The 24,893-nt window shown below is 54.8% G+C and overlaps 1 protein-coding gene across 1 annotated transcript in view; it reads left to right on the top strand.

The window, feature by feature from the left end:
- The window catches only part of LOC139235181 (neurofilament light polypeptide-like), a 30,221-nt gene extending 5,528 nt beyond the window's left edge, over positions 1 to 24,693 (top strand). Inside the window, exons 2-5 of the mRNA XM_070866400.1 lie at positions 17,005 to 18,087; positions 18,173 to 18,297; positions 22,908 to 23,115; positions 23,164 to 24,693. Of these exons, the coding sequence (XP_070722501.1) occupies positions 17,005 to 18,087; positions 18,173 to 18,297; positions 22,908 to 23,115; positions 23,164 to 24,693 (2,946 nt within the window). The remainder of the gene's footprint in view (positions 1 to 17,004; positions 18,088 to 18,172; positions 18,298 to 22,907; positions 23,116 to 23,163) is intronic.
- Positions 24,694 to 24,893: the final 200 nt, after the last annotated feature.

Here is a 24,893-nt window from a genome sequence, read left to right as displayed (position 1 = left end):
TTTAGGGAAGGAAATCTGCCGTCCTTACCCGGTCTGGCCTATATATGAATCCAGACCCACAGCAATGTGGTTGATTCTTAACTGCCCCTCTGAAATGGCCCAGCGAGACGCTCAGTTAAGGGAAAATAGGGATGGGCAATAAATGCTGGCCTCGTCATCGACACCCACATCCCCTGAATGAATAAAAAAAATCTTCAAAGGAGCTCAAAAGCATTTTAAGCAAAATGTGAACCTATGGAAATTTACAAATTTATACATTGGTTACAAACCATGGTTATATTTCAAAACCTTTACAACTATATAAGCCTTGATTAACAAAGTAGATCTTATCAAGTACAGAGGTTTCCCCCAGTCAAAAATCTATTCAAGGCAAAGAAGCCCTTTACACCTCGTTGAGCATAGAATGTGTGATTGGTCGCAGGCACAGGCAGAGCAACCCAAGGCAGGTCTAGGCTGCTCATGGCCACATTCATAACGTGCGGCCGAAATCACATCAGAGAGATCATTGCACGCACTATGATTTCAATGGTAAATGTTTCACTTGGAGAGGTCAAATGAAAGTGGGGTCATTTAATGACAATGCCAGGTCATCCAGTAGGTAGAGTGCTGGCCAGTCAGATCCACAGTCAGCCAGTCCATCCCCTGTGTTGACTGAATTCATTGGTGCCTACTTTAAACGGAATGTCGAGAACCTCAAATAGAGACCCATGAGGTCCTTGCGGCCGAGGCTTTTTGGTGACATCACCGGGAGTGAGGCGAAATTCAGAATGATGGAAACCTTGACATCAGAGCAGCCTGACAGACAATCCAGGTCCGCCTGTCTCCAAATGGTAGTGTGGTTTTTTGAGGTCAGGTGGCTTCAGTTTGGCTATCAGGCTAGCCTGACGTTTCCACCACCCCATTCACTTTAACCTTGCTGCTGATAAGGAAACAGCCCAATAGCAAGGATCCCTAATCTGATGGGTCTCTATTGCAGACAAACATTTTTTTTTAAACAATTATTATAATCAATTTTTTAAAATATAAACTGGGGGAGTACTTTTCTTTCCCCTTTAAGGTCCAGTTTCTGGAAATCTCACATTCATGAGGCAGTACTTCTAGAAGTTATTCAGAATAGGGGGTCGCCCATTTAGGACTGAGATGAGGAGGAATTTCTTCTCTCAGAGGTTTGTAAATCTGTGGAATTCTCTGCCCCAAAGAGCTGTGGAGGAAGGGTTATTGAATATATTTAAGGTGGTGATAGACAGATTTTGAACGATAAGGGAGTGAAGGGTTATGGGAAGCGGGCGGGGAAGTGGAGCTGAGCCCAAGATCAGATCAGCTATGATCTTATTCATAGTGGAGCAGGTTCGAGGGGCCAAATGGCCTACTCCTGCTCCAATTTCTTATGTTTTTATTTAGATTAGATTTTTGTAATTGCACAGATTGAAACTGACCTCAGCAAGGCCAAAGCCATTGCTGAGGGCCATACACATCAGGGCAATGATATTCATCCAAAGTTTAGTTCATTTGTTAAAAAATAGTATCATTGATACAATGGTAAACTTAACCCTAATTCCAAACTAAGGAACTCCAGGTCTTTCACTGTGGCTCTACTAGTCAACCAGAAAATCCTTCATTAGATCCTGCTAGGAATACTAAGAAAGAAAGAAAGACTGACTTGCATTTATATAGCGCCTTTCACGACCAGCGGACATCTCAAAGTGCTTTACAGCCAATTAAATACTTTTGGAGTGTAGTTACTGTAGTAATGTGTGAAACGCGGCAGCCAACTTGCGCACTGCAAGCTCCCACAAACAGCAACGTGATAATGACCAGATAATTTGTTTATGTGATATTGATTGAGGGATAAATATTAGCCAGGACACCGGGGATAACTCCCCTGCTCTTCTTCAAAATAGTGCCATGGGATTTTTACATCCACCTGAGAGAGCAGACAGGGCCTCGGTTTAAGGACTCATCCGCAAGGTAGCCCCCCTCAGCACTGCACTGGAGTGTCAGCCTAGATTTTTGTGCTCACAACCCACAACCTTCTGACTCAGACGCAAGTGTGCTACCCACTGAGCCACAGATGAACAACAGCGTTTATTCAGCATCATTAACGTAGAAAAATGTCCCGCAGCTCTTCACAAAAACATAACCAGACAAAAAATCGATACTGAGCCAAACAAGGAGAGATTTGGAAGGGAACCAAAAGCTTGGTCAAAAGATGTGGCTTTTAAGGAAGGTCTTCAAGGGAGAGGGAGAGGTGAATAAGCCAAAGGGTTTAAGGACGGAATTCAAAAGCTTAGGGCCTAAGCGGCTGTAGGCAAGGCCGTAAATAGTGGGGCAGAGGGAAGGGAGTGGGGCGAAGGGGAGGGAGTGGGGTGAAGGGGAGGGAGTGGGGCGAATGGGAGGGAGTGGGACGAAGGGGAGAGAGTGGGGCGAAGGAGAGGGAGTGGGGCAAAGGGGAGAGAGTGGGGTGAAGGGGAGAGAGTGGGGTGAAGGGGAGAGAGTGGGGTGAAGGGGAGAGAGTGGGGTGAAGGGGAGAGAGTGGGGCGAAGGGGAGAGAGTGGGGCGAAGGAGAGAGAGTGGGGTGAAGGGGAGAGAGTGGGGTGAAGGGGAGGGAGTGGGGTGAAGGGGAGAGAGTGGGGAGAAGGGGAGAAAGTGGGGTGAAGGGGAGAGAGTGGGGCGAAGGGGAGAGAGTGGGGCAAAGGGGAGAGAGTGGGGCGAAGGGGAGAGAGTGGTGTGAAGGGGAGAGAGTGGGGTGAAGGGGAGAGAGTGGGGCGAAGGGGAGAGAGTGGGGCAAAGGGGAGAGAGCGGGGCGAAGGGGAGAGAGTGGGGCGAAGGGGAGAGAGTGGTGTGAAGGGGAGAGAGTGGGGTGAAGGGGAGAGAGTGGGGTGAAGGGGAGAGAGTGGGGTGAAGGGGAGAGAGTGGGGCGAAGGGGAGAGAGTGGGGTAAAGGGGAGGGAGTGGGGCAAAGGGGAGAGAGTGGGGTGAAGGGGAGAGAGTGGGGTGAAGGGGAGAGAGTGGGGCGAAGGGGAGAGAGTGGGGTGAAGGGGAGAGAGTGGGGTGAAGGGGAGGGAGTGGGGTGAAGGGGAGAGAGTGGGGTGAACGGGAGGGAGTGGGGTGAAGGGGAGAGAGTGGGGCGAAGGGGAGAGAGTGGGGTGAAGGGGAGGGAGTGGGGTGAAGGGGAGGGAGTGGGGTGAAGGGGAGGGAGTGGGGTGAAGGGGAGAGAGTGGGGTGAAGGGGAGAGAGTGGGATGGAGGGGAGGGAGTGGGGCAAAGGGGAGTGAGTGGGGCGAAGGGGAGAGAGTGGGGCAAAGGGGAGAGAGTGGGGCGAAGGGGTGGGAGTGGGGTGAAGGGGTGGGAGTGGGGCGAAGGGGAGGGAGTGGGGTGAAGGGGAGGGAGTGGGGTGAAGGGGAGAGAGTGGGGCAAAGGGGAGGGAGTGGGGTGAAGGGGAGGGAGTGGGGTGAAGGGGTGGGAGTGGGGTGAAGGGGTGGGAGTGGGGCGAAGGGGAGGGAGTGGGGTGAAGGGGAGGGAGTTGGGTGAAGGGGAGAGAGTGGGGCAAAGGGGAGGAAGTGGGGTGAAGGGGAGAGAGTGGGGCGAAGGGGAGAGAGTGGGGCGAAGGGGAGAGAGTGGGGCAAAGGGGAGGGAGTGGGGCAAAGGGGAGAGAGTGGGGTGAAGGGGAGAGAGTGGGGCGAAGGGGAGAGAGTGGGGCAAAGGGGAGAGAGTGGGGCGAAGGGGAGAGAGTGGGGTGAAGGGGAGAGAGTGGGGCGAAGGGGAGAGAGTGGGGCAAAGGGGAGAGAGTGGGGCGAAGGGGAGAGAGTGGTGTGAAGGGGAGAGAGTGGGGTGAAGGGGAGAGAGTGGGGCGAAGGGGAGAGAGTGGGGCAAAGGGGAGAGAGCGGGGCGAAGGGGAGGGAGTGGGGCGAAGGGGAGAGAGTGGTGTGAAGGGGAGAGAGTGGGGTGAAGGGGAGAGAGTGGGGTGAAGGGGAGAGAGTGGGGCGAAGGGGAGAGAGTGGGGTGAAGGGGAGAGAGTGGGGTGAAGGGGAGAGAGTGGGGTGAAGGGGAGAGAGTTGGGTGAACGGGAGGGAGTGGGGTGAAGGGGAGAGAGTGGGGCGAAGGGGAGAGAGTGGGGTGAAGGGGAGGGAGTGGGGTGAAGGGGAGGGAGTGGGGTGAAGGGGAGGGAGTGGGGTGAAGGGGAGAGAGTGGGGTGAAGGGGAGAGAGTGGGATGGAGGGGAGGGAGTGGGGCAAAGGGGAGTGAGTGGGGCGAAGGGGAGAGAGTGGGGCAAAGGGGAGAGAGTGGGGCGAAGGGGAGGGAGTGGGGTGAAGGGGTGGGAGTGGGGTGAAGGGGTGGGAGTGGGGCGAAGGGGAGGGAGTGGGGTGAAGGGGAGGGAGTGGGTGAAGGGGTGGGAGTGGGGTGAAGGGGAGGGAGTTGGGTGAAGGGGAGGGAGTGGGGTGAAGGGGAGGGAGTGGGGCAAAGGGGAGAGAGTGGGGTGAAGGGGAGAGAGTGGGGTGAAGGGGAGAGAGTGGGGCAAAGGGGAGGAAGTGGGGTGAAGGGGAGAGAGTGGGGCGAAGGGGAGAAAGTGGGGCGAAGGGGAGAGAGTGGGGCGAAGGGGAGAGAGTGGGGCAAAGGGGAGAGAGTGGGGCAAAGGGGAGGGAGTGGGGCAAAGGGGAGAGAGTGGGGTGAAGGGGAGAGAGTGGGGTGAAGGGGAGAGAGTGGGGCAAAGGGGAGGAAGTGGGGTGAAGGGGAGAGAGTGGGGCGAAGGGGAGAGAGTGGGGCGAAGGGGAGAGAGTGGGGCGAAGGGGAGCGAGTGGGGCAAAGGGGAGGGAGTGGGGCAAAGGGGAGGGAGTGGGGCAAAGGGGAGGGAGTGGGGCAAAGGGGAGGGAGTGGGGCAAAGGGGAGAGAGTGGGGCAAAGGGGAGGGAGTGGGGCAAAGGGGAGAGAGTGGGGCAAAGGGGAGGGAGTGGGGCAAAGGGGAGGGAATGGGGCAAAGGGGAGGGAGTGGGGCAAAGGGGAGGGAGTGGGGCAAAGGGGAGAGAGTGGGGCGAAGGGGAGCGAGTGGGGCAAAGGGGAGGGAGTGGGGCAAAGGGGAGGGAGTGGGGCAAAGGGGAGAGAGTGGGGCAAAGGGGAGGGAGTGGGGCAAAGGGGAGAGAGTGGGGCAAAGGGGAGGGAGTGGGGCAAAGGGGAGAGAGTGGGGCAAAGGGGAGGGAGTGGGGCAAAGGGGAGGGAATGGGGCAAAGGGGAGAGAGTGGGGCAAAGGGGAGAGAGTGGGGCAAAGGGGAGAGAGTGGGGTGAAGGGGAGAGAGTGGGGCAATGGGGAGGGAGTGGGGTGAAGGGGAGAAAGTGGGGCGAAGGGGAGAAAGTGGGGCGAAGGGGAGAGAGTGGGGCGAAGGGGAGAGAGTGGGGCAAAGGGGAGGGAGTGGGGCAAATGGGAGGGAGTGGGGCAAATGGGAGAGAGTGGGGTGAAGGGGAGAGAGTGGGGTGAAGGGGAGAGAGTGGGGTGAAGGGGAGAGAGTGGGGCGAAGGGGAGAGAGTGGGGTGAAGGGGAGAGAGTGGGATGAAGGAGAGAGAGTGGGGCGAAGGGGAGAGAGTGGGGTGAAGGGGAGAGAGTGGGGTGAAGGGGAGAGAGTGGGGCGAAGGGGAGAGAGTGGGGTGAAGGGGAGGGAGTGGGGTGAAGGAGAGAGAGTGGGGCGAAGGGGAGAGAGTGGGGTGAAGGGGAGAGAGTGGGGTGAAGGGGAGAGAGTGGGGTGAAGGGGAGAGAGTGGGGTGAAGGGGAGAGAGTGGGGCGAAGGGGAGAGAGTGGGGCGAAGGGGAGGGAGTGGGATGAAGGGGAGGGAGTGGGGCGAAGGGGAGGGAGTGGGATGGAGGGGAGGGAGTGGGGCAAAGGGGAGAGAGTGGGGTGAAGGGGAGGGAGTGGGGTGAATGGGAGAGAGTGGGGTGAAGGGGAGGGAGTGGGGCAAAGGGGAGAGAGTGGGGCAAAGGGGAGAGAGTGGGGCAAAGGGGAGAGAGTGGGGCGAAGGGGAGGGAGTGGGGTGAAGGGGTGGGAGTGGGGTGAAGGGGTGGGAGTGGGGTGAAGGGGAGGGAGTGGGGTGAAGGGGAGGGAGTGGGTGAAGGGGTGGGAGTGGGTGAAGGGGTGGGAGTGGGGTGAAGGGGAGGGAGTGGGGTGAAGGGGAGGGAGTGGGGTGAAGGGGAGAGAGTGGGGCAAAGGGGAGAGAGTGGGGTGAAGGGGAGAGAGTGGGGTGAAGGGGAGAGAGTGGGGCAAAGGGGAGGGAGTGGGGTGAAGGGGAGAAAGTGGGGCGAAGGGGAGGGAGTGGGGCAAATGGGAGAGAGTGGGGCGAAGGGGAGAGAGTGGGGCAAAGGGGAGGGAGTGGGGCAAAGGGGAGAGAGTGGGGTGAAGGGGAGAGAGTGGGATGAAGGGGAGAGAGTGGGGTGAAGGGGAGGGAGTGGGATGAAGGGGAGAGAGTGGGATGAAGGAGAGAGAGTGGGGCAAAGGGGAGAGAGTGGGGTGAAGGGGAGAGAGTGGGGCGAAGGGGAGAGAGTGGGGCAAAGGGGAGGGAGTGGGGCAAAGGGGAGGGAGTGGGGCAAATGGGAGGGAGTGGGGCAAATGGGAGAGAGTGGGGTGAAGGGGAGAGAGTGGGGTGAAGGGGAGAGAGTGGGGTGAAGGGGAGAGAGTGGGGCGAAGGGGAGAGAGTGGGGTGAAGGGGAGAGAGTGGGATGAAGGGGAGAGAGTGGGGTGAAGGGGAGGGAGTGGGATGAAGGGGAGAGAGTGGGATGAAGGAGAGAGAGTGGGGCGAAGGGGAGAGAGTGGGGTGAAGGGGAGAGAGTGGGTGAAGGGGAGAGAGTGGGGCGAAGGGGAGAGAGTGGGATGAAGGGGAGAGAGTGGGGTGAAGAGGAGAGAGTGGGATGAAGGGGAGAGAGTGGGGTGAAGGAGAGAGAGTGGGGTGAAGGGGAGGGAGTGGGGTGAAGGGGAGAGAGTGGGGTGAAGGGGAGGGAGTGGGGTGAAGGAGAGAGAGTGGGGCGAAGGGGAGAGAGTGGGGTGAAGGGGAGAGAGTGGGGTGAAGGGGAGAGAGTGGGGTGAAGGGGAGAGAGTGGGGTGAAGGGGAGAGAGTGGGGCGAAGGGGAGCGAGTGGGGTGAAGGGGAGAGCGTGGGGTGAAGGGGAGGGAGTGGGGCGAAGGGGAGAGAGTGGGGTGAAGGGGAGGGAGTGGGGCGAAGGGAGGGAGTGGGGCGAAGGGGAGGGAGTGGGGCGAAGGGGAGAGAGTGGGGCGAAGGGGAGGGAGTGGGGTGAAGGGGAGGGAGTGGGGCGAAGGGGAGAGAATGGGGTGAAGGGGAGGGAGTGGGGTGAAGGGGAGAGAGTGGGGTGAAGGGGAGAGAGTGGGGTGAAGGGGAGATAGTGGGGTGAAGGGGAGAGAGTGGGGTGAAGGGGAGATAGTGGGGTGAAGGGGAGAGAGTGGGGTGAAGGGGAGAGAGTGGGGCGAAGGGGAGCGAGTGGGGTGAAGGGGAGAGCGTGGGGTGAAGGGGAGAGCGTGGGGTGAAGGGGAGAGAGTGGGGCGAAGGGGAGAGAGTGGGGCGAAGGGGAGAGATTAGGCCGAAGGGGAGAGAGTGGGGTGAAGGGGAGGGAGTGGGGCGAAGGGGAGAGAGTGGGGCGAAGGGGAGAGATTAGGCCGAAGGGGAGAGAGTGGGGCGAAGGGGACGGAGTGGGACGAAGGGGAGGGAGTGGGGCGAAGGGGAGAGAATGGGGTGAAGGGGAGAGAGTGGGGCGAAGGGGAGGGAGTGGGGCGAAGGGGAGAGAATGGGGTGAAGGGGAGAGAGTGGGGCGAAGGGGAGAGAGTGGGGCGAAGGGGAGGGAGTGGGGCGAAGGGGAGAGAGTGGGGTGAAGGGGAGGGAGTGGGGCAAAGGGGAGGGAGTGGGGCGAAGGGGAGGGAGTGGGGCGAAGGGGAGGGAGTGGGGCGAAGGGGAGGGAGTGTGGCGAAGGGGAGAGAATGGGGCGAAGGGGAGGGAGTGGGGCGAAGGGGAGGGAGTGGGGCGAAGGGGAGAGAGTGGGGTGAAGGGGAGAGAGTGGGGTGAAGGGGAGAGAGTAGGGCGAAGGGGAGAGAGTGGGGTGAAGGGGAGGGAGTGGGGCGAAGGGGAGAGAGTGGGGTGAAGGGAGAGATTAGGCCGAAGGGGAGAGAGTGGGGTGAAGGGGAGGGAGTGGGGTGAAGGGGAGAGAGTGGGGTGAAGGGGAGGGAGTGGGGTGAAGGGGAGGGAGTGGGGTGAAGGGGAGGGAGTGGGGTGAAGGGGGAGAGAGTGGGGTGAAGGGGAGAGAGTGGGATGGAGGGGAGGGAGTGGGGCAAAGGGGAGTGAGTGGGGCGAAGGGGAGAGAGTGGGGCAAAGGGGAGAGAGTGGGGCGAAGGGGAGGGAGTGGGGTGAAGGGGTGGGAGTGGGGTGAAGGGGTGGGAGTGGGGCGAAGGGGAGGGAGTGGGGTGAAGGGGAGGGAGTGGGGTGAAGGGGAGAGAGTGGGGCAAAGGGGAGGGAGTGGGGTGAAGGGGAGGGAGTGGGGTGAAGGGGTGGGAGTGGGGTGAAGGGGTGGGAGTAGGGCGAAGGGGAGGGAGTGGGGTGAAGGGGAGGGAGTTGGGTGAAGGGGAGAGAGTGGGGCAAAGGGGAGGAAGTGGGGTGAAGGGGAGAGAGTGGGGCGAAGGGGGAGAGAGTGGGGCGAAGGGGAGAGAGTGGGGCAAAGGGGAGGGAGTGGGGCAAAGGGGAGAGAGTGGGGTGAAGGGGAGAGAGTGGGGCGAAGGGGAGAGAGTGGGGCAAAGGGGAGAGAGTGGGGCGAAGGGGAGAGAGTGGGGTGAAGGGGAGAGAGTGGGGCGAAGGGGAGAGAGTGGGGCAAAGGGGAGAGAGTGGGGCGAAGGGGAGAGAGTGGTGTGAAGGGGAGAGAGTGGGGTGAAGGGGAGAGAGTGGGGCGAAGGGGAGAGAGTGGGGCAAAGGGGAGAGAGCGGGGCGAAGGGGAGGGAGTGGGGCGAAGGGGAGAGAGTGGTGTGAAGGGGAGAGAGTGGGGTGAAGGGGAGAGAGTGGGGTGAAGGGGAGAGAGTGGGGCGAAGGGGAGAGAGTGGGGTGAAGGGGAGAGAGTGGGGTGAAGGGGAGAGAGTGGGGTGAAGGGGAGAGAGTTGGGTGAACGGGAGGGAGTGGGGTGAAGGGGAGAGAGTGGGGCGAAGGGGAGAGAGTGGGGTGAAGGGGAGGGAGTGGGGTGAAGGGGAGGGAGTGGGGTGAAGGGGAGGGAGTGGGGTGAAGGGGAGAGAGTGGGGTGAAGGGGAGAGAGTGGGATGGAGGGGAGGGAGTGGGGCAAAGGGGAGTGAGTGGGGCGAAGGGGAGAGAGTGGGGCAAAGGGGAGAGAGTGGGGCGAAAGGGAGGGAGTGGGGTGAAGGGGTGGGAGTGGGGTGAAGGGGTGGGAGTGGGGCGAAGGGGAGGGGAGTGGGGTGAAGGGGAGGGAGTGGGTAAAGGGGTGGGAGTGGGGTGAAGGGGAGGGAGTTGGGTGAAGGGGAGGGAGTGGGGTGAAGGGGAGGGAGTGGGGCAAAGGGGAGAGAGTGGGGTGAAGGGGAGAGAGTGGGGTGAAGGGGAGAGAGTGGGGCAAAGGGGAGGAAGTGGGGTGAAGGGGAGAGAGTGGGGCGAAGGGGAGAAAGTGGGGCGAAGGGGAGAGAGTGGGGCGAAGGGGAGAGAGTGGGGCAAAGGGGAGAGAGTGGGGCAAAGGGGAGGGAGTGGGGCAAAGGGGAGAGAGTGGGGTGAAGGGGAGAGAGTGGGGTGAAGGGGAGAGAGTGGGGCAAAGGGGAGGAAGTGGGGTGAAGGGGAGAGAGTGGGGCGAAGGGGAGAGAGTGGGGCGAAGGGGAGAGAGTGGGGCGAAGGGGAGCGAGTGGGGCAAAGGGGAGGGAGTGGGGCAAAGGGGAGGGAGTGGGGCAAAGGGGAGGGAGTGGGGCAAAGGGGAGGGAGTGGGGCAAAGGGGAGAGAGTGGGGCAAAGGGGAGGGAGTGGGGCAAAGGGGAGAGAGTGGGGCAAAGGGGAGGGAGTGGGGCAAAGGGGAGGGAATGGGGCAAAGGGGAGGGAGTGGGGCAAAGGGGAGGGAGTGGGGCAAAGGGGAGAGAGTGGGGCGAAGGGGAGCGAGTGGGGGCAAAGGGGAGGGAGTGGGGCAAAGGGGAGGGAGTGGGGCAAAGGGGAGAGAGTGGGGCAAAGGGGAGGGAGTGGGGCAAAGGGAGAGAGTGGGGCAAAGGGGAGGGAGTGGGGCAAAGGGGAGAGAGTGGGGCAAAGGGGAGGGAGTGGGGCAAAGGGGAGGGAATGGGGCAAAGGGGAGAGAGTGGGGCAAAGGGGAGAGAGTGGGGCAAAGGGGAGGGAGTGCGGCGAAGGGGAGGGAGTGGGGCGAAGGGGAGAGAGTGGGGCGAAGGGGAGGGAGTGGGATGAAGGGGAGGGAGTGGGGCGAAGGGGAGGGAGTGGGATGGAGGGGAGGGAGTGGGGCAAAGGGGAGAGAGTGGGGTGAAGGGGAGGGAGTGGGGTGAAGGGGAGAGAGTGGGGTGAAGGGGAGGGAGTGGGGCAAAGGGGAGAGAGTGGGGCGAAGGGGAGAGAGTGGGGCAAAGGGGAGAGAGTGGGGCGAAGGGGAGGGAGTGGGGTGAAGGGGTGGGAGTGGGGTGAAGGGGTGGGAGTGGGGCGAAGGGGAGGGAGTGGGGTGAAGGGGAGGGAGTGGGTGAAGGGGTGGGAGTGGGGTGAAGGGGAGGGAGTGGGGTGAAGGGGAGGGAGTGGGGTGAAGGGGAGAGAGTGGGGCAAAGGGGAGAGAGTGGGGTGAAGGGGAGAGAGTGGGGTGAAGGGGAGAGAGTGGGGCAATGGGGAGGGAGTGGGGTGAAGGGGAGAAAGTGGGGCGAAGGGGAGAAAGTGGGGCGAAGGGGAGAGAGTGGGGCGAAGGGGAGAGAGTGGGGCAAAGGGGAGGGAGTGGGGCAAATGGGAGGGAGTGGGGCAAATGGGAGAGAGTGGGGTGAAGGGGAGAGAGTGGGGTGAAGGGGAGAGAGTGGGGTGAAGGGGAGAGAGTGGGGCGAAGGGGAGAGAGTGGGGTGAAGGGGAGAGAGTGGGATGAAGGAGAGAGAGTGGGGCGAAGGGGAGAGAGTGGGGTGAAGGGGAGAGAGTGGGGTGAAGGGGAGAGAGTGGGGCGAAGGGGAGAGAGTGGGGTGAAGGGGAGGGAGTGGGGTGAAGGAGAGAGAGTGGGGCGAAGGGGAGAGAGTGGGGTGAAGGGGAGAGAGTGGGGTGAAGGGGAGAGAGTGGGGTGAAGGGGAGAGAGTGGGGTGAAGGGGAGAGAGTGGGGCGAAGGGGAGAGAGTGGGGCGAAGGGGAGGGAGTGGGATGAAGGGGAGGGAGTGGGGCGAAGGGGAGGGAGTGGGATGGAGGGGAGGGAGTGGGGCAAAGGGGAGAGAGTGGGGTGAAGGGGAGGGAGTGGGGTGAATGGGAGAGAGTGGGGTGAAGGGGAGGGAGTGGGGCAAAGGGGAGAGAGTGGGGCAAAGGGGAGAGAGTGGGGCAAAGGGGAGAGAGTGGGGCGAAGGGGAGGGAGTGGGGTGAAGGGGTGGGAGTGGGGTGAAGGGGTGGGAGTGGGGTGAAGGGGAGGGAGTGGGGTGAAGGGGAGGGAGTGGGTGAAGGGGTGGGAGTGGGTGAAGGGGTGGGAGTGGGGTGAAGGGGAGGGAGTGGGGTGAAGGGGAGGGAGTGGGGTGAAGGGGAGAGAGTGGGGCAAAGGGGAGAGAGTGGGGTGAAGGGGAGAGAGTGGGGTGAAGGGGAGAGAGTGGGGCAAAGGGGAGGGAGTGGGGTGAAGGGGAGAAAGTGGGGCGAAGGGGAGGGAGTGGGGCAAATGGGAGAGAGTGGGGCGAAGGGGAGAGAGTGGGGCAAAGGGGAGGGAGTGGGGCAAAGGGGAGAGAGTGGGGTGAAGGGGAGAGAGTGGGATGAAGGGGAGAGAGTGGGGTGAAGGGGAGGGAGTGGGATGAAGGGGAGAGAGTGGGATGAAGGAGAGAGAGTGGGGCAAAGGGGAGAGAGTGGGGTGAAGGGGAGAGAGTGGGGCGAAGGGGAGAGAGTGGGGCAAAGGGGAGGGAGTGGGGCAAAGGGGAGGGAGTGGGGCAAATGGGAGGGAGTGGGGCAAATGGGAGAGAGTGGGGTGAAGGGGAGAGAGTGGGGTGAAGGGGAGAGAGTGGGGTGAAGGGGAGAGAGTGGGGCGAAGGGGAGAGAGTGGGGTGAAGGGGAGAGAGTGGGATGAAGGGGAGAGAGTGGGGTGAAGGGGAGGGAGTGGGATGAAGGGGAGAGAGTGGGATGAAGGAGAGAGAGTGGGGCGAAGGGGAGAGAGTGGGGTGAAGGGGAGAGAGTGGGGTGAAGGGGAGAGAGTGGGGCGAAGGGGAGAGAGTGGGATGAAGGGGAGAGAGTGGGGTGAAGAGGAGAGAGTGGGATGAAGGGGAGAGAGTGGGGTGAAGGAGAGAGAGTGGGGTGAAGGGGAGGGAGTGGGGTGAAGGGGAGAGAGTGGGGTGAAGGGGAGGGAGTGGGGTGAAGGAGAGAGAGTGGGGCGAAGGGGAGAGAGTGGGGTGAAGGGGAGAGAGTGGGGTGAAGGGGAGAGAGTGGGGTGAAGGGGAGAGAGTGGGGTGAAGGGGAGAGAGTGGGGCGAAGGGGAGCGAGTGGGGTGAAGGGGAGAGCGTGGGGTGAAGGGGAGGGAGTGGGGCGAAGGGGAGAGAGTGGGGTGAAGGGGAGGGAGTGGGGCGAAGGGGAGGGAGTGGGGCGAAGGGGAGGGAGTGGGGCGAAGGGGAGAGAGTGGGGCGAAGGGGAGGGAGTGGGGTGAAGGGGAGGGAGTGGGGCGAAGGGGAGAGAATGGGGTGAAGGGGAGGGAGTGGGGTGAAGGGGAGAGAGTGGGGTGAAGGGGAGAGAGTGGGGTGAAGGGGAGATAGTGGGGTGAAGGGGAGAGAGTGGGGTGAAGGGGAGATAGTGGGGTGAAGGGGAGAGAGTGGGGTGAAGGGGAGAGAGTGGGGCGAAGGGGAGCGAGTGGGGTGAAGGGGAGAGCGTGGGGTGAAGGGGAGAGCGTGGGGTGAAGGGGAGAGAGTGGGGCGAAGGGGAGAGAGTGGGGCGAAGGGGAGAGATTAGGCCGAAGGGGAGAGAGTGGGGTGAAGGGGAGGGAGTGGGGCGAAGGGGAGAGAGTGGGGCGAAGGGGAGAGATTAGGCCGAAGGGGAGAGAGTGGGGCGAAGGGGACGGAGTGGGACGAAGGGGAGGGAGTGGGGCGAAGGGGAGAGAATGGGGTGAAGGGGAGAGAGTGGGGCGAAGGGGAGGGAGTGGGGCGAAGGGGAGAGAATGGGGTGAAGGGGAGAGAGTGGGGCGAAGGGGAGAGAGTGGGGCGAAGGGGAGGGAGTGGGGCGAAGGGGAGAGAGTGGGGTGAAGGGGAGGGAGTGGGGCAAAGGGGAGGGAGTGGGGCGAAGGGGAGGGAGTGGGGCGAAGGGGAGGGAGTGGGGCGAAGGGGAGGGAGTGGGGCGAAGGGGAGAGAATGGGGCGAAGGGGAGGGAGTGGGGCGAAGGGGAGGGAGTGGGGCGAAGGGGAGAGAGTGGGGTGAAGGGGAGAGAGTGGGGTGAAGGGGAGAGAGTAGGGCGAAGGGGAGAGAGTGGGGTGAAGGGGAGGGAGTGGGGCGAAGGGGAGAGAGTGGGGTGAAGGGGAGAGATTAGGCCGAAGGGGAGAGAGTGGGGTGAAGGGGAGGGAGTGGGGTGAAGGGAGAAAGGAGCAGACGAACAGACAGTTTGAGGGGATGTAGAGCTGGAAGAGGTTTCAGAGATAGGGAGGACCAAAGCAAGGAAGGGATTTAAGCACAAGGACAAGACTTTGTTTGAAACATTGGGGGACTAGCAGCCTTCAATTATCAGTAATCTGGGATAGCAGGACATTTTGCTAGAATCTACTGTCTGAACTTACAATTCTGTCTTCACAGAATTCCACAGCTAGTCAATGAAATTACTAAATAATGTCACAATTTCACTTTTGTCAAAGGAAAACTGTTCCATGGTTTTACAGTTACTTGAAGCTATTGCCATGGACCTCCTGTGAATGCATATTTGTGTCACTTAAGGAATTCCATTTTATAAAGACAAACTAAGATATTCATGACCAAACTTAGTCATCTCTGCAATGAAAACATTGGTCAAAATACGCTCTTGGGCCCCGACACTATGGGCTCCCGTATGTCTAACTATGCTTGCTGTTCAATTTTACATTTCTGAATGTAAGTTGACTCCAGCTACTTGTCTCGTGCTTCAGTCAACGTGTCTGCACCCAAACTGAAATGAGCATGATCTGCTGAATGATGATGGGGTGTAAGGTGAGGACAGACAGGGGAGGGTTCTGGTGGATGGAGACTGATTGGGCCATTGTTTGTGGGAGATGTGCAGGGTCATCCTGGTGAAGGGCAGAGATGTAGAGGGATTATAGAGGGGGAGCTGGTTATGACCAGGATACTAGAATTTCTAGGTGGGTAGTGATTAGTTAAGGCCGGGACGGGGTGGGGCGAGGAAATTGAGTCATGATAAGAGAAAATAAGTTTGGTTGGACAACAGATGGCTGAAATGATTGGTCTACTGGGACATTCTCCTTTGGTGAAGGGTTAAAAACAGGCTGAGTGGGGTTGGAGGTCATGATGAGCAGCTTTCTAGAGAAGATGAGGTCAGTAACAGCCTGGGAAATGAGAGTTTGGTGTTCAGTATTGGAGTTGTAGTTCAGGGAAGATAGGGCGAATGCCACACCAGGCTGGTATATTTTCTAGCTATACTGTTTGTGTCTGAGGATGTCCCTTCCCACAGTTAATCATATTAATCCGTCAATAGGCAATCAAAATTAAAAGAGCTCAGTGCTTAAAACCATATTACACAAAATAATCCACACGCTCCGTACAATTCCAGTAGACTAAACTCCTTGCCTGATCCGAGCTGTCATTTTAACACCTCAGTTTCATAGAAATCTGCACATCAGTAAAAAAAGCTCATTGTAGCTTTGAACAGGTTCTACATGGGTTCCTGCAACCTTCGAGGCAATGATGCAGGGCAGACACAAGCTTAAAATACAGAATTGGCACGTTTCACTGTCTGCAATCTGGGAGCAATGTGAAAAGCAACCACGTCCCAGCACTGCGTCAGGCTCAGGGCCCAGCATTTAAAGTGGTGTCAGCGCAGGGAACGAGGGCAGTATTCACAGCCGGTGGAAGCAGGCTTTCCTCCAGCAGGTTTTACAAGAGGGAGAATGAGCCAAGGATGCAAGTTTGTGAGGAAGAGCCACCCAACCCGAGCAATTTATCATAAGCTTCAACATAAAGGGGGAGAAATTCGGTTAGATAGCGCGGGGGGTGGGGCACTCCAGGGGCGCTAAAGGGTTTGCAGCCGCGAGCACCAGCATTGGCGCCGCTCGGCAAATTCAGTGTGCCGATACCAGCGGCACTGAGGAGTATCGCCTGGGAGCTCCGCGCCGATGTGCAACGCCCCCGGTATCGACACGGATACACCATTTGGTTTGCGCCCATAGCACCCTCTAGTGACCCCGCCAGAGAAAGCTGGCGTGCGGAGCTGTCCCATTGCAATGGGACGGAATGACTGCGAGAGGGAAGGGCGATTGCGATTTTTTTTCTTGCGATTTAACTTTATGTGGGGTGAGTAATGTTGCAGGGAGGCCTCTCTCAGGGCACTACGAAGCCAGGTCTTTAACTCGAGATATTCCGTTGCTCACCCAGCCTAGCGCCCTAAGATAAGAGCTCTTCCATACCGCTCCACTCCACTGTCAGGGCGCAAACACTAAATATTTTGGCTGCCATTTTCTGGCGCTAAATTTAGCCAACGCCCGACATTAGCGTCTTAAAAAACCTTCAACTGAATTTCCAGCCCAAAGGCCCACAGTAAAGAGAGGATTACTGTGCCGTGTGCATGCGACGCATCGAATGAACCAGAATCGGATAGAGCTTTGGGAGTAGGATGCTCAGATTATCAGTGTGAAGTAGCCCAAGCCGTACTTCATTGCTTTCAATTCTTTGAATGTTCCTCGACCCTATAGAGAGTGAGCTGAGAGTAAAGGCAGTGATTCAGAACGGACTTGCTCCAATACAATTCCTGGCTTGAACAGCAGCCTAAGCCTGCTGTGACCTACTGTGAACCTGTACAATGAATACTACACCCATGCATATCCTGGGATCCAGCGGGTTAATACAAAAGGACATGCTCCTATCCATCATCATAGGCAGTCCCTCAAAATCGAAGAAGGTTTGCCTCCACTCTAAAAGTGAGTTACAGTCTCTGTCATAGATGGGACAGACAGTGATTGAAGGAAAGGGTGGGTGGGGAGCCTGGTTTGCCGCACGCTCCTTCCGCTGCCTGCCCTTGATTTCCGCACGCTCTCGGCGACGAGACTCGAGGTGTTCAGCGCCCTCCCGGATGCTCTTCCGCCACTTTGGGCAGTCTTGGGCCAGGGATTCCCAGGTGCCGGTGGGGATGTTGCACTTTATCAAGGAGGCTTTGAGGGTGTCCTTGAAACGTTTCCTCTGCCCACCTGGGACTCGCTTGCCATTTAGGAGTTCCGAGCAGAGCGCTTGATTCGGGAGTCTCGTGTCGGGCATGCGGACAATGTGGCCCGCCCAGCGGAGCTGGTCGAGTGTGGTCAGTGCTTCGATGCTGGGGATGTTGGCACTGAGCGAAGACGCACCAACGCTCTTCTCGATCTTCCTTGCTGCAATGCTCCATCTCACTCTCAACATGCTCCTAGCCCAGAGTGAGTCATCCTCCTGGAAAGGAACAATATTCAGTATTTGTAACTTGAGGGAAAATTCTGCAGTTTTTTTTAAACAAAAAGCAAATTGATTTTTCATTCATTAAATATCAATCTTCCCAAAACAAAGAAACAAATCAATCAACCAATCCACAAGATAAGCATTGCCGTTTTAAATGCAGAACAGAAATCAAGCGAAGGCATCACAAATTTCCCTTTAGTAGGCAAAGAATCAATTTTGCAAAGTCACCACTAGCGCTCCCTATATCAGGCAGACGGAGAGCAGAGACTCTGCATTCGAGCTCGATCAAACAGCAGCAAGATGAGTTATGGTTGGCAGCCTCTTAGTAGCTCTCCGCTCGGGAAGCTGCACTCCGTCTCTTCCAGGACCGTAACTCGGAACCCGGGCTTCCCAGGCTCAGATTTCAGCTCCCAGGACTGGTCAAGATCATCGCTCAAACACAGCACCCTGTCTGCGGCCCGAGGATACAGCTCACCAGCTCACAGGCCCTCGGGAAATGTCGAGCTCAGCCAGTCCGGCCTCTTTTACGAAGATGCCAAAATGGTCAGCGCCAACGAGAAGGAGTTGATGCAGGGTCTCAACGACCGCTTCGCCGGTTACATCGACAAGGTCAGGCAGCTGGAGCAGCAGAACAAGGGTCTGGAGGCCGAAATCGTAGACCTCAGGCAAAGGCACACCATTTCTTCCCTTCCAAATATCAATGAGCCGGAGATCGCCGAGTTACGAAACCTCATCCAAGAAATTGAGAACCAGAAGATGCAGATTCACCTGGACCGTGAGCACCTGGAGGAAGATCTCCAACGACTGAAGGGGAAATATGAGGAAGAAGTACAAATTCGACACGACACCGAAGCAAGTATTCAAGCCTACAAGAAGCACAGCGACAACGCCAACTTGATTAAATTGGAGCTAGAAAGGAAAGCACAGTCGCTCATGGAGGAAATCGTGTTCCTGAAGAACAGTCACGAGGAAGAGGTGGCTGATCTGTTCGCCCAGATCCAAGCCTCGCAGGTCAGTGTTGAAATGAAAGATTTCACCAAGCCCGACCTGACGGGAGCCCTGAGGGAGATCCGAGCCCAGATGGAAGGATACACCAATGGCAACATGCAGCATGCTGAGGAATGGTTCACATCCAGAATAGCCAAAATCAACAATGCAGCAGAAGTCAACAGAGAAGCTCTACAGAGCACAAGGCAGGAGATCAACGAGTACAATCGGCAACTACAGTCCAAGAATATAGAGCTGGAGACAATAAGAGGGAGGAAGGAGTCTTTGGAGAAACAGATGAATGTTGTTGAAGACAGTCACCATGGAGATTTAATCCAATACCAGGTGAGAATTCCTTTAACAGCAGTGTGATCTGATTAAATCCCCATTTGCATTCCAATGTGATCCTTAAACAAATTGTCTTTTTCAGGGTGCTGTCCAACAATTAGAAAATGAACTTAAAAATGCAAAACAAGAAATGACTCATCACCTGAGGGAATATCAAGATCTGCTGAATGTCAAAATGGCTTTAGATGTGGAGATCGCCTCCTACAGGTAGGTCCACAACAGCCTGTGTACTGGGCTTGAATTGTATCTAGCACATAAGCAAGTAAAATATCCAATATATGTTATAAAACAGCATAAAATATATGCAGCACAAAAACAGAATTCAAAGATTTCTGTCGTTACAAATCCATGCATACCTTTCAACAGCACGAGTTATTAATGCTAACTTGAACTGCCACTTATAATGGACATCTAGTTGCTAAAACATTATAACAAAGAATAAAATAATGATGTTGTGACAATATCCTGACTGATAGACATTCAGATCAACAGATGTTGCTGAAGAGAATTATGTGGAGCAACTGTAAGCTTTAAGACTCCCTTTCAGTATTTTTCCAGATCTCCCATAACCTAAGATAAATAAACTGGGTATACACATCATTTATTTGTCAATGAAAATAATTGCAATTTCTAAAGAAAGAACTTGCATTTATATAGCGCCATCGTGACTTCAGGACGTCCCAGGGCGCATTATAGCCAATGAAGTACTTTTGAAGTGTAGTCACTGCTGTAATGCAGGAAACGCAGCAACTAGTCTGCGCACTGCACAAGAGAAATGACGAGATTATCTGTTTTAGTGGTGTTGGTGGAGGGATAAATATTGGCCCAGGACATCTCTGGTTAGGAAATGGTTAAACCTGCAGCATTCCTGAAACATCAAGACAGTTAGTACTTATTTGAACATTTTAACTGTATTTCAGTAACACACTGGCAAATAATCACAGCCATGTATTTGGTGTGACTCACTGATTACGTCTATTTGCATTCGGCTTGGTGCAGTGCTGTAGGGGTGGGGTTATCCTGCAGTGAGGCAGGGACAGGCAGCATCACCGGGACAACATCGACAATGACTCTTTCCTTTTTTAATAGTTTCATAAGAACAGAGGAACATTCCGCCCCTAGAGTCTGTCCACCATTCAATTAGATCTTGACTGATTTGTATCTCAACTCCATCTACTTGCCGTGGTGCCGTAACCCCTTACTCCCTTGCTTAACAAAAAGCTAGCAAACGCAGCTTATAAATTTTCAATTGACCCCCCACCTTCCCCCCCCCCCCAACCTCAACAGCTCTTTGGGGGCGGGAGTTCCAGATTTCCGCAATCCTGGTTTAAACACACTTAGCATTTGAAGATGGGTCTGAAGGTGCTAATTGATTCTTCTCTCCACAGATGCTGACTGATAAGCCAGTAATTTTACTATAGTTCCCAGCGCCCATCAATTGCAGCACTTTTCTTCTTATGGTTCAGATTTCAGTTTGTGATTTTCCAAAGAAGAACAATTTTAGCAAAGTTACCAGTAACGTGCACAGGCTTTCATAGTGGGAAAAGTCAGCTGCCCTCAGTAAAGACAGTAACGACACTACAATTGGCCCAAGCATTCCTGGGTGAGGGATCAATCGGAGTTCCCACTTCTGATCGTTGCTCTGCTGGATATGGGGGCATTGAGTGAATACAGAGGCAGGCTTGATCATGAGAGTCCCACAGTCGAATAGCCTGCCAATAATTAGCATCTAGGCTCCTACATGAAGAACGACCATTTGTGTGAGGTTTGGGAGATCTTCCGGCATCCATGGAGCCATATCCCAGTGGAAATCACAAGGGAAGAAAAGAGAAAAAAATTTAGAGGGGACATACTCCTCATCATAGGCAGTCCCTCGAAATCGAGGAAGACTTGCTTCCATTCTAAAAGTGAGTTCCCAGGTGACTGAACAGTCCAATATGGGAATTACAGTCTCTGTCACAGGTGGGGCAGACAGTGGTTGAAGGAAAGGGTGGGTGGGGAGTCTGGTTTGCCACACACTCCTTCCACTGCCTGCGCTTGATTTCTGCATGCTCTTGTCGATGAGACTCGAGGTGCTCAGCGCCCTCAAATGATGATAGAATTATAGAATCATAGAATGGTTACAGCACGGAAAAAGGCCATTCGAACCCGTGCCAACTCTCAGCTAGTCCCACTCTCCTGTCTTTTCCCTGTAGCCCTGCAATTCCTTCAGGTACTTCTCCAACTCCCTTTTGAAAGCCACGATTGAGTCTGCCGCCACCATCCTCTCAGGCAGTGCATTCCAGATCCTAACCACTCGCTGCGTAAAAAGGTTTTCTCTTACGTCGCCTTTGGTTCTTCTGCCAATCACCTTAAATCTGTGTCCTCTGTTCTCGACCCTTCCGCCAATGGGAGCAGTTTCTCTCGATCTACTCTGTCCAGAACCCTCATGATTTTGAACACCTCGATCAAATCTCCTCTCAACCTCCTCTGCTCTCAGGAGAACAACCCCAGCTTCTCCAGTCTATCAACGTAACTGAAGTCCCTCATACTGTAGTTTTATAATTCCAAACTTCCCCAAAGCATTTGTCTGCAAATTTAGCTCCACTCCTGCCTCAGCAGGCCCAGTCTGAAAGATAAATACAAACCATATTAACAGCACGCTTCTCGCGTTACAACAGTGACTACATTTCAAAAATTATTTCATTGGTTGTAAGGCACTTTGGGACATGCGGTGGTCATGAAGGGCGCTATATAAATGCAAGTCTTTCTTTCTTTCTAAAAGTGTTTTTAAATGCTGCTGATTGGATCTCTGCTCTTCCAATAGTATCAAGAGAGTGAATCTCCAATACAAATCGTATTCTTCTTGCGATGAATCACATCTTACGCACCTCCCGTTTAATCTTTTTAAAAGGAGGACACGACATATATTGCCCTCCACAACACCTTGTATCTTGATAGCATTCCTCACCCAAGGAACAATGGGAGTGATCCGTAATCTGGCACTCCAGTAGGGGGCATCGTTTGCAGGGAGTGCCTTTTAGGATGGCAGGATGTGTGACTGTAATTTCGCAACATGCGCTCCCCACGAGAGGGTGGGATCCAGAAATCACTCGAATGTGTAGAAGCACGTCACATGGCGGAAAAAAGGTGGATGCAGAGAATCAAAGAAAAAGAAAAAGAGAAGGGTTTTTAGGAAGCAGGGAGAGAGGTGGCAAGGCATAGAAATTTAGAAAGTGAGTTCCAGTGGAAAAGCATAATGTCTGGAGAAACAGCCACCAATAGTAGAACAATGGTGTGAGGGTGGGACTAAGCAATGGAGGGATTTGAAAGCGAAGGTGAAGATCTTAAAGTCAATTCACTGTAGAACAGAGAGACCATAAAACACAGCTTGGACAAGGTGATGAGCGTGCGGGACTTTGTGCAGGAGAGGACACAGGTTTACAGCCTTCTGAATTAGTTGAAGTTTGTGAAGGTGGAGAAGCCAGTGAGCGGGCCATTGGAGAAGGAGAACATTGAGGTAATGACAATATGGATTAGGGTCTCGGTGGCAGAGAGGGAGGTGTAGGTGAGAAGACGAACAAGGCTCTGAAAATGGAACAGAGCAGTCTTTGTCATCAATTGGATCTCAACGCAGCATCGAACACAACTGCATATTGAGTTAAGCCTCAGAGCCAGAGAGTTCAATGGGAATCGAGGCAGTAGCACAGAGCGAGGAAGATTACTTCGAGTTTAGCTGACCACAAGGAAATTTCAACGCATCCAGATCATAATATCAGACAGGCAGTTTGAGAGTTTAGTAACCACTGGGGAGTCAATGAGACCAGGATGTTGAAAAACATAATGAGCACTTTGTAATGTATGCACCTGTGAGGATGCTGTTGCTGGGTCATTCAGCCCGACTGCCTACCTCTCTTCCGCGGCTATGTTCTCGCCAGGGTATCCCTGGAGATGGAACACGCGGTGTCCACCGGTGCGCTCGCGGTCTTCCGCGAGAGGTGGGCATCGAGGGGACTGGAGTGCATCATCACCCCGGAAAACAGAGTTTTAATTTAATTTGATAAAGTTCCCAGGTAATTTGGAAATTTGAGGGTTCTAGTGCCCTTACTAAAAGAGGGTCCTTGATTTAAAAGTTCTATCCAAAATAGTTGTAGAGCTGTTGCATTGCGAGTGGCTTAGCCAGTCACATGTTGTTCACAAGACTCAATAAAACCCCAGTAAGTTGGGTCTAGGTCATCCACGATGAGGCATGCAGTTGTGTGCCTAATGGATGAACTGGTAATGTGTAGTATGATTGGTAAACCTTTGTTAATAAACCAACTAACTCTTAATAGCAATGTGTTGCTATGAATTCTTAAGCAGAGCACCCATGAAGCAAATATATTATACACTTGAAGGAAGGCAATGATGAATTATGGATCACAATACAGTAACCATGAAGTAAATTGCTTCATGGTTACTGAGACAGACTTATGTCAATTGGAAAACAAATAAGCCCTTCATGATCCTCCTTCACTCAATTGACCCTTTGAGAAAATGGAACAACTCTTGGCAGAAATTGCGACCACGGTATGTCTTATCTTATCATTTATTTCAGTGGCATCCAATTGAATACATTTATCTAATCTTATTTTGGAACCTATTAGAAATTTGGTGGAAAATAATTTAGCTAATCCTACTTAAAGAAAATGAATATTTTGAAAATTTACCTTGGCTTTCAATATTTAGGGGTTTTAATTAAGTGACAGATAAAACATTGCCTTCCCATAACAAGTACTGTTCTCTGTTTCCACAGGACAAGCTAAAAGTTGACAGTAATCTGTTTTTTCTTTATTAAGGAAACTCCTTGAAGGCGAGGAGACCAGATTTGAATCAATTACTGATAGCTTCAGGCCTTCATCCTATGCATACAGACAACCACAATATATAACGCAAGCATCAGACATGACAACTAAGACAAAGGCCATCCCTCAGTACAAGTTTGTCGAAGAGGTTGTAAGTGAGACAACAAAGGAAGTTGACATGGCAGAGCTCGAAGATGTTTATGTGAAACTGAAACCTGGCCAAGTCTATGATGAAGAGTTTGAGGAAAAGAAAACTATTATAGAAGAAGCAACCAGTGATGCAAGAGGGGAGGGCGAAGGTGCTGAGGCCAAAGAGGGAGAAGGTGCTGAGGCCAAAGAGGGAGAAGATGCTGAGGCCAAAGAGGGAGAAGGTGCTGAGGCCAAAGAGGGAGAAGATGCTGAGGCCAAAGAGGGAGAAGGTGCTGAGGCCAAAGAGGAGGGAGAAGGTGCTGAGGCCAAAGAGGGAGAAGGTGCTGAGGCCAAAGAGGGAGAAGATGCTGAGGCCAAAGAGGAGGGAGAAGGTGCTGAGGCCAAAGAGGAGGGAGAAGGTGCTGAGGCCAAAGAGGGAGAAGGTGCTGAGGCCAAAGAGGAGAGAGAAGGTGCTGAGGCCAAAGAGGGAGAAGGTGCTGAGGCCAAAGAGGGAGAAACACCTGAGGCCAAAGAGGGAGAAACACCTGAGGCCAAAGAAGAGGGAGAAGGTGCTGAGGCCAAAGAAGAGGGAGAAGGTGCTGAGGCCAAAGAAGAGGGAGAAGGTGCTGAGGCCAAAGAGGAGGGAGAAGGTGCTGAGGCTAAAGAGGAGGGAGAAGGTGCTGGGGCTAAAGAGGGAGAAGGTCCTGAGGCCAAAGAGGGAGAAATACCTGAGGCCAAAGAGGGAGAAACACCTGAGGCCAAAGAGGGAGAAGGTACTGAGGCTAAAGAGGAGGGAGAAGTTGCTGAGGCCAAAGAGGGAGAAACACCTGAGGCCAAAGAGGGAGAAGGTGCTGAGGCTAAAGAGGGAGAAGGTCCTGAGGCTAAAGAGGGAGAAGGTCCTGAGGCTAAAGAGGGAGAAGGTCCTGAGGCCAAAGAGGGAGAAACTCCCGAGGCCAAAGAGGGAGAAGCTTCCGAGGCCAAAGAGGGAGAAGCTTCCGAGGCCAAAGAGGGAGAAGGTACTGAGGCCAAGGAAGACAAAGAAGCTCCTGAGGCCAAAGAGGAGGAACAAGCTGTCCAGGTAAAAGTAAAGGCCAGTGAGGAAGAAGCTATTGAGGCAAAAGGGGAAACTGTGAAAGGAGACACTGCTGAAGCCAAAGAGAAGGTTGTGGAGGAACAAGTTATTGAGGCAAAACAGGATGCAACGGAAGGTGAATCTGATAAGACAAAAGAGGAGACTGTGGAAGAAGAAGCTACTGAGGCAAAAGCTGAGCCTGAAAGTCCTAAAGAAGGTCAGACTGAGTCTGGAAATTCTACAGCCAAGGCAGCTGTCAAAGGTCAAGGGAAAGAATCAGAGCCTGAGGCACCAACAGAAATAAGCCACGATAAATCTGAACCCGCTGCTGAAGAAAAGGCAGACGAAAGTGAAGATAAAAAGCCACTGGATAAACCTGAGGAAGAGTCGGAGGGCGTGACAGGAGCAGTTAAAGGGGAAACAAAGGCCGATCCTGAAAACAAAGAAACAAAATCAAAGGACCTTCCCGAGGTTAAAGAAACATCAAAACTAAAAGAAAAGGAGAGTAAGAAAGAGGAGAAAAAGGAGAGCAAGATAGACGAGAAAAAGGAAAGCAAAGACAGCAAAGAAAAGAAATGAGGTCGTTACCAATGGTTTGATTATAAAATTGAAAAAAATAAGTTGAAACTGAAGAAAAATTCAAAGACTTCTGCCAAATGATGCTGAAAGTCTGGTGTACTGAAGACACAACAAGACACAATGCTACTGTAATGTGAAACAAGAGGGAAAATAAGAAGCAAAGAGGCTATTAACATTAAGATTAGTCTGTGATAACCTTG

The sequence above is a fragment of the Pristiophorus japonicus genome, chromosome 22 (genome assembly GCF_044704955.1).
Source record: "Pristiophorus japonicus isolate sPriJap1 chromosome 22, sPriJap1.hap1, whole genome shotgun sequence".
In the NCBI taxonomy this organism is placed as follows: Eukaryota; Metazoa; Chordata; class Chondrichthyes; family Pristiophoridae; genus Pristiophorus; species Pristiophorus japonicus.
Note: the sequence above shows the minus strand (reverse complement) of the source record. Positions and strands in the feature narration are given on the sequence as shown.